This window comes from Anneissia japonica, unplaced genomic scaffold, assembly GCF_011630105.1.
Source record: "Anneissia japonica isolate Jap-2015-1 unplaced genomic scaffold, ASM1163010v1 scaffold288028_len459517_cov177, whole genome shotgun sequence".
NCBI classification, from domain to species: Eukaryota; Metazoa; Echinodermata; class Crinoidea; order Comatulida; family Comatulidae; genus Anneissia; species Anneissia japonica.
The window spans coordinates 333,266-343,045 of NW_022733874.1; the positions used below are offsets into that span (position 1 = coordinate 333,266).

At 32.4% G+C, this 9,780-nt stretch overlaps 1 protein-coding gene across 3 annotated transcripts in view; it reads left to right on the forward strand.

Annotated features, from left to right (window-relative positions):
* LOC117116234 (TBC1 domain family member 19-like) overlaps window positions 1–9,780 on the forward strand; it is a 91,058-nt gene that overhangs the window by 69,314 nt on the left and 11,964 nt on the right. For all 3 annotated transcript variants that reach the window (XM_033260219.1, XM_033260218.1, XM_033260220.1), the window contains exon 10: window positions 3,888–3,962. In XM_033260219.1, the coding sequence (XP_033116110.1) occupies window positions 3,888–3,962 (75 nt within the window). The remainder of the gene's footprint in view (window positions 1–3,887; window positions 3,963–9,780) is intronic.

The following is a 9,780-nucleotide window of genomic DNA, read 5'->3' on the forward strand; positions in this document are numbered from 1 at the left end:
TTATAAATTAACCATGTTCTGTTTAGTTTAACTAAAAACATTGCATAGCATTCTTCTTGGTCAACCCAATTTTTTAAAAAACTTTTACACAGATTGTGTTGAAGTGAAAAAAACCCCAAAAAACAGGCTGTTTTTGCATGTTTGACAGATTTTTCTTGCTGAAATTCTCAAAAAATAATAAAATTGAAAGTTAATTTTATTTTCAATATTGAAAACAAATTTAAACAAAGTGATAAAATCAAGGTGGTAAAAAGAGAGAGAGAAGCAGCTGAAAAGATAAGAGACTAAATTTGATTTTACTAGGCCTTCGATGTTTATCACTGCTTCTCGATCCATCAGTTATCACTTATTACAGTATTGTGTGGTTTATGGGTCTGACAAGTAAAGACACTAAATCTCCGAGTACAGAGACAGCTTCCAAAGTAATAACTGCACACTGGCATATTAAAGTAAGTAAGTGCATTAGACTAACTTCAGGTGTTACGTGAATATACAGTAAACTCCCGAAGATAAATTTGTTACTTTAAAAGCCAGTTTTTCCACTAGGTAAATTTATTCGCGCAAATCAAAAACACTTGTCCGTATGCATACACAGTTTAATTTTTTATGTGCGAGTCCTTCCACCAGGCTGTTCGCGTTTGTGCTTGTAGTTATTTGATTTGGCTTTTTGGAGTTCGAACGGTTTCTACTTTTTGCGAAGCGAATTAAGGCACAGCCAATCAGGTCTAGGTAAAAGATTTTATTGCGCCCATGAGCACAGAATTGAATCGATGAATGATGAGTCACCATGTTGACACGCGAAAACAATTATTGAGTCTTTTCACTTATGTAGTGTAAAATACGGAATCTCTTGCGCAATTGTTTTTCAAACCCACTATATTGTGTTGCACGAATAAATTCACCTAGTGGAAAACCGTGGAAAGCTGTGTTTGCATTTAGATAAATTTTGACCAAGACAAACTCTCCCTTGCTCAAATCGTACTGATGTTCAAAATTAGATAAAAAGATGCAGTACTCTAAAAAGATTTAGTGCCTGCATGTTTATTATAAACGTAGATGCTCTGTCAGTCAGATTAGCAGGCCTTGTGTTATTAGGCCTTTTTCACATTGGATTGATTTTGACCGAGACGGCTGTTACTCTATCATGGTCAAATCATACTGCCGTTTGCACTTGGATTTAAATATATATTTTTTAAGATAGTAAGCTTGTGTGCATGCGTGGTCATTCTAAACCTCGATACTGAAAAAGTTAGCAAGGTACATGATATTAGCATGCGTTTTAATTTAACTAAGTCACGCTGTTTCCAACACTTTTCTGTTCAGAATGAACAACCTATTTGTTCTTTCTATGCAAAATTCACTCTTATTTGAACATACCATGTGGTTTGGAAAATTTGACCACAGATAATCATGCAGCTGTTTTTTTTTTTGCCAAACTGACCATGTATGTTTTTAAGGTGTTCACACTAATACAAATACATGATATGTCCATATTTGGGAGTAATGTGACATCATTGTGCTCATTTATGGGCACATCACACAAATTTGTCACTTGAAATGTGGTAGTGTGGACGTACATTTTTAAGGTCTGTCCACACTATCAAATTTTCTGTGACAATCAAACATGAAATATGCCCATATTTGGGTGTAATGTGACATCATTGTGTTGATATTGGGCACATCACACAAATTTGTCACTTAAAATGTGATAGTCTATGGACAGATCTTTAGTTTGACCAAAAAAGTCCAATCTGAATAGGAATGTTTTGGTTGTACTATTGTTTAAAGAAATGTTTGCTACACGTAGGCTACACCCATTGCTTTTAACAATGGGTTGAAAGCTTCAAAGGAGTTTTCTTTGTTTTTGTAGGTAGCTTTGATCAGTAGGGTAAGAATGCTTTGATCTTTAGTTTCATAGCTATGTCACCTACTAGGGGTAAGATTTTGATGGTTAAACACTTTTGGTACTTGTGCATATAAGCTTGCAAATATGGATAATTTTTCATTCCTAATGATGGCATAATTAATGTCGAAATATTGAATCCCGACACGATGGTGTGCATTTCGATACTAGGAGTATGTATTATTCTATCTTTATTTGAATAGTGTTGTTTATCCGATTTTAAAGGTAATTAGTTTTTATGATGAAATTATCAGAATCATCATTCGTAGAAATACTTTCCTTCCTAAGTGCAGCTAATTCTATAATAATTCAAAGAGTTAAATTATGCCGTACTGTATTCCATAGTTCAGTAGTTAATAGTTGATATTAATACAGGTAACAATGCAATAAAATAAATGAAGTACCTATTACAGTTGAGATAATTTGCCACAGGCACATTGGAGGAAATTAAACTGTTGCAGAAAGAAAAAAATCACTCCCAAAAAAATGTGATAAGAGAGTTTATTAGCAAAGTAAAATGCCTTGAGACAAAATATATAAAATTGTTTTGGATGGAATGTTTTGCCGGGAGAATTTTAAAGCGATGAAGACAGAACGAAAGTGAACTTTCATAGTATGATTAGTCCACAGTATCAAATTTTCTTTGGAAAAAACTGTTGCATGCCCATATATAGTCATCATGTGCCTATATATGGTCATGATGTGATGTCATCATGACCATATTTAGGCATGTCACATGCTTTTGATAGCCTGGACAGGTGCTTTATCATTTTTTTTTTTGTGACAATGTCTTTTTTTTTTTTTTTGTGACAATGTTTTTTTTGTTTTTTTTTAAATTTACAGTTTATAACTATCAAACACATCTTATTGTGAAATTTTATAATATACTCTGCACACATTTCTTCCAGATCATAAATATACATCTTTTTTTGAAACATGAATTTTGGGAAAACGTCAGACGTTTTACAGTTGTGTGAGAAATTATAATCTAATTCAGCTTTTTAATAGTAAAGTGCAAGAAGAAAGAAAATAATTCCAGTCCTATACGACTATCTAAAACTAAAAGGTGGTTCTTTTTTTTATAATGTTTAACCATATGGGTGAAAATGTAGGAAATGAGAATACACATTTTCAAAGTAAAGTACTTTGATAAATTTCTTCCATGCAGGGTTTGAAAATACATCAATTTTGTACTATAACATGGAATTGGAATTGAGTAGTTGTGGTCGACAAAATGGCCAGATAAGGTTTAGTTTGTCGGCCCGTGGTACTATACCAGCCCTCTATAGACCACTTGTCATAATTTCTCCTTGAAGTAGTATCGATTTTTGAGTGACATATTGCTTTATCTCTGTACTACATTTTTTCCTAAGGAATTAGGAAATATCTTAGGAACTCTATTGGTTGTTTAAGAAGGCACTCTGCCAATTTTGTCATTTTTCATCGTTTTTTCAGTATATTTCTCGTAGGTGTTGCCACATACATGGGGAAAGGTTGAGTGCTGATAAGGAATATAGTTGTGAAGTGTGTATTCCCCAGAAAATTTTTTAGATCCAGTGGTGCAGTATTTTCGAAAATGTTGTGGCAAATTTTATATAGTAATAATGGCTGTTGGTTTCTAATATAATAGACAGGGGTTTATCATCAATATTAATGATCAAAAAATATGATCATCATTTAATCATTATCATCATTATCAAATTTATCATCAGATCATTGTCATATCATTAACGCCATCATCATTATTATCATTGATAATTATGAACACCATAATTATTATTCATTAACAATATTCCGAGTTTTATTTCATCAATATCACCCTCATCTACTGAAAAAAAATTGCACCGCGGGGAAGCTATTCTTTTACTAGCGTAACGTAAAAGGAGTAACTCTACATCTATTTTAATCAATATCATTTTTTATGTATAATTTTTAGATGTATATCAATGTAACTAATTGAGAAAAAATGTGTTTTTCTTTTTAGGATTTGCTTTACTATGACCAACTAAAAAACTATGTTTTGCAGCATGACTTACTGGTGGATAATCTCATGTATAAGGTTTGCATTTCTTTTTAAAATTTAATTGTTTGAAAGAAACCTCTAAAGCTTTAGTGTGGTTCTATAATGTGTGCTTTATAATTGTGTCTGTTATACAGTATGTCCAGATCCACATGTATGATGTCATAGTTGTGTATGTGATGTCATCAAGTGCATAGAAACCTTTGATTTACACATGGTTATAATGTAATAGTCAATAGTGTGATGTCATAGTTATGCACGTGATGTCATATTCATTCATGTGATGTCATTTATTTTATTTTATTTTATTTCAAATTATTATCCAACAGCAAAAAGCCTATTGCAAGGATGCCTTAAATACATTATATAAAAATATTAAAAATACTGTGCAAAAAATATTAATTATTAATATGATATTGAAAATTTTAAAAACATATTGCATATATATATTTTATAAAAACATAAAAAATACTCTACAAATAACTTATTAATACAGTTATTATATTAAAAATTTTAAAAAAGGTATTGCATATACATATAAATACATTGCATAGGATATCTAATCATCAATATGATATAGTCAATGTGTGGTGTGGTGTCATAGTCAATATGTGATGTCATTGTGAATTAAGTGATATCATACTCCATGTGTGATGTCATAGATAAAGTGTGTATTTAATTATTTAATATATATTTTATTAGTGTAATAGTAAACTTTTTATTGTGGATATACTGTACTCTTATATCTCAGCCAATCAAGCTTTGACTATCAAATGGTCTTTGACAACAAAAAAACTGTTGTATGCCCATATATAGTCATGGTTTGTTTATATAGGGCATGAAATGATGTCATCATGACCAAAGAAGCACATGTTTTTGTTAAATACGATTTAATAGTCTGGACGTAGCTAGTGTAATTGTGGACTTCAAATTTATATTTATTTTTTTAGCTAATGAGAGCCACTTTAAGAGGATAATTTCACAGATATAAAGTTAGATAAGTTTGTAATTTTCTTTTGATCTCTTTTATGTGTCTTACATCCGTTAGCATAAAGAACTAGTGTTTTTCAATTTTGTTTTAATTTCTTTGCAAAAGCTTCCGAATCTCAAAATAGTTAATAATCTGATTGTGGTTGAGAATTGTAATTATGAAATGGTAATTGCAATCACAGAGATGTTGTAAAGTGTCTATATCATAATCTCTCACTCCATAAAGCAACATGAAGAAGTTGGATGATACCAGTTGGGGATTATGGTTTTCAAATTGTAAAGAAGGTATTGATGATTGTCGTCATGTTCCAATATGTAAAATGAGATTACAGTACAATGGCTGCAGCCTGTAGTTCAAAATTTTTCCCGTCTGTTTATTTCAATATTCAAAAGGATTTTTTATAGATCATTTTTTTTTAGATTTTACACCAGGCAGTATCTTTTATCATGAAAAATTTTTTAACAACCTGATATCATTACATTCTACATTAAAAGTCGTCGCAAATTTAAAGCTTCCTATATGGAGGCAGTTGGTGTGACGGTTACGATACAGATTTTGAATCTTCAGGTCAGGGTTCAAAATCGTGGACTGTCCATCTCCCTTGTGACATACAAGATACTTTGTTTTTTTTTCAATCACATATAATCTTGTGTTTTGCTCATATATGGCCATTACCATATCATATCACATCCTAAAGCCAGGCACCTTTGGAACTGATACAGAATCTAGTCGCATGACGACCATCCATCGAATTGAGCCTCAATTCACATGTTAAGGCCAAATAAAAAATTACTTGTTTAACATGTCACATCTCAACAAAATTTTAGGTGGGGAGGGGTGGAGTTTTGTTGTTTTTTTTTTGTTTACTCATTTTACAGTATCAGTATTCATAAATTCCTGTTGGATTTTATGCTACCTTGACAGTGTCATGGCTAGGCACAACTTTGGTTGCATAAACTGCCAACCCTCATACCCACGGAGCATGATCGTATAATATTTGTACTTTTCAACATCATTAACAAAGTAAATCGAAACAAAGAAGTTGTTCCAAAAATATTGCATTGAGAAAACGAAATAAGTGTTAAAATTTATTATTTTCAATAGGCCTACAATATTACACCTGGTTGATAAAATTGTTTTACCTCACTTAAATTGATTTTGATTAGCATAGAAATATTACTATTTTTTTTAATAAAGAAAGAATTCCAGACTCTTTAAATTGTTTATTTTTGCTTGAAAATTCAGGTGGAGGTGGTGAGGCTAAACAAGTATAATTTTTTATTTGGCCTAAGTATAAAATTTACCTAATGGAATGTGGGTGATTAGGACATTTAAGTTGTTGCATCATAGTGATATAAATAATACAGGAATTTATTTAAGCCTGTTTTGCTGAAGGATAAAAGGAGCATATGTTATCATTACCCCTGGCCATTGGTTCCATAATTGAAAAACAGCACAAAGTGGAACCTCTGCCACCCCCTTAATCACTGTGCTCCATTGTGCAGAAAAGCGTTCAATGCCACAACAACCTAAATTACGAGACTAAATTACTTTCTGGATAAACAGACTATAATATCCTTAGGAAGAATGCCTCTGAACTGTCCAACCAGACCATCATATCACACAAACACTTCTCTACTTATTATCAATATTCACATATATCAATTTCCATTAAAAATTACAATTTTTTTTTTTTAACAATAAGCCCCTGTCCAGGCTGTCAAAATTAATTTGACAAACACATAAATAAACACATAATAAAATATTGCTATGATGACATCACATGACCATATATAGGCACATCATAACTATATATGTGCATACAACAGTTTTTTTTTAGTATTTGTCAAAAACAATTTGATAATCTAGAAAAAGCTTAAGTTCTGTCAGTTGACCAAGGAGGTATATATTTTTTTACCTCCTTGAATTGGCAGACTATTTATCGTTAATGGTAACACCCCTAAACTGTCCAACCAGAGCACACCATATCACATAGCACTTCTCATCTTAATTTCCATATTCACATATATCAATTTTCATTATTAAAAATTACAATTTCCTTTTTAAACCCTATCCAGACACTCAAAATTTAACTAAATATGGTCATGATGACATCACATGACCATATATAGGCACATCATGACTATATATGGGCATACAACAGTTTTTTTTTTTTGTCGAAGAACATTTTATAGTCAGGAAAGAGCTTAAAGCCCAATTCCCGACAAAATTTCATTTTTTTTAGGAAAAATCTGATTTTTATGTTGTAAAGATACAAATATTGTACGAAATTGCTAGTTTGACTGAATTTAGAGATTCCTAAACATAAAAAAAAATTGTAAAAAAAGACTGAAATTTGAAAAAAAAAAAAACAAACTTGGATGTATTTTTTATGTTTGATTTTGCGATAGGTCTGCGAAGAAATGTAGTAGTAGGCGCCAGAAACATCTGCCTATACAACACTAGCCTTACCTTAACTTATCTGTTATCTGACATAAAAGCGGCCGACATGATGTTTTATGTTACTAGTATTTGGCACTTGTGAAATACAATATTTCAAAGGAATTATTTCAAATCTGTTAAAAAATGATTGTGACCGACATGTTGACAGTCAAACAAACATCTCAGGCCTACTCGATCGATCGCAGTGTGCGAGGTGCGAAGTACAAAAACTAATCTCATTAGAGAAGGCACACTTTATTGACTGTATAAAGTATACAAGAGCATTTCAGCAGATGCGATTTACAACCTCTGAATTTGCCTAGTAACGAAGAATTTGTCGAGAAAATGGATAATCTCCTATGACAAATAGTCTGTATTTCTCATTTTATTTTATTCTTTTTTGTAAAACTGAAATTTATGCCAATATTTTTCCATGATTTATAATAATTAGATTAATGCACATGCATTTTTTCTAAAAAGAAAATTCATTTTTTATTGAAATTTTGCCGGAAATAAGGCTTTAAGTTCTGTCATGTTTGATGCAATCCATTCATCTTGCGGTTTTACCTCACTGCCTCGCTGAATGACATTCTGCGATTTTACTGCGACAGCTAGCTCTAGTTTTACCCTGAATTCTTATGCCCATATGTCTCTCCATTAGTCATGTATTTAATACATTATACTGTAATAAAATTGGTAATTCTGCAATTTTGCTGTTGGGAATAAGTACTTAACGACAGGCAACCATCACTGAAGTAGTTTTGATTGGCAACATGAACTTATACATTGCCTGCAGTTCGTTACACTCGCACTCTTCTGAAAATTTATTTATTTATTTAATATTTATTCTTATATAAACTGAGTTACAGTATGTTCAGTAGGAAGATATAGTCACCCACAGGGTCTTTGTATGCCATATTAACTAAGTTTAATAGTGAGGTCGACATAATGAGGTCAACTAGGTCGATTATAGTTAACCTGTTTTTATTTGTTAGGATTTCTGGTTTTTGTCTGTATTTAAACCTAGGACCCTGATGTTAGAATGAGCATTTTATTTGCCAGTCTGTAGCTCTATACTACTGTTGCTGCTACAAACTGCTGTGCTATTGCTTCTGCTACTTTAATTACGCTACTGTTATGCTATTTCTACTGCTACTAAGCGATACCTACCACTTCTACGAATATTGCTACTGAACTGATAATTCTATTGATAATATTGCTACTGATAATGATACTGCTACTTTATAAATGCTATTGCTACTGATACTCATACTGCAAACCTGCTATATGGTATGTCATGGTGCTACTGACACTGGAACTGATATTGCTACTGATATATGGTAAATGTAAAGGTGTTACTAATACTGCTTCAGATACTGCTACTAATACTTCTAATGATAATCGACAGTTTTTGCCGCTTGATGTTAACCTTAACGTTAACGGATGACGTCATAATTTATTCATCTTGCGATGCGAAGTATGTTAATTTCTGGATTTTATGTGCTCGACATACGTTAGTTACGGGTTTGCGCGTGCGTATTTCAATTTGTTTACAAAAGGGGCGGAGCTATCGCACTGCATGTTGGGTACTAACGTTAAAGTTAAGGTTAACGTCGTGCGGCGAAAACTACCTAATGCTACTGATACTGACATGCTAAAGGTGCTACTGATTCTGATATTGCTACTGATACTGCTACTGATACTGATACTTCTGTCAGCTTCTATTGATACTACTGATACTGATACTGATACTGATACTGATACTGATACTGATACTGATACTGATACTGATACTGCTACTGCTGTCAGCTGCTACTGCTACTGTAACTGATACTGCTACTGATACTGCTACTGATACTGATACTGCTACTGATACTTTTGTCAGCTGCTACTGATACTGCTACTGCTACTGATACTGCTACTGATACTGATACTGATACTACTACTGATACTTCTGTCAGCTGCTACTGATACTGCTACTGAAACTGCTACTGATACTGATAATGATACTGCTACTGCTACTGATACTACTACTGATACTGCTACTGATACTGCTACTGATACTGATACTGCTACTGATACTGCTACTGATACTTCTATCAGCTTCTTTTGATAATGCCACTGCTACTGATACTGATACTGCTACTGATACTTCTATCTGCTTCTATTGATAATGCCACTGCTACTGATACTGATATTGCTACTGATACTTCTATCTGCCTCTATTGATAATGCTACTGATACTGATACTGATACTTCTATCTGCTTCTATTAATAATGCCACTGCTACTGATAGTGATATTGCTACTGATACTTCTATCTGCTTCTATTGATAATGCTACTGATACTGATACTGATACTTCTATCTGCTTCTATTGATAATGCCACTGCTACTGATACTGATATTGCTACTGATACTTCTAT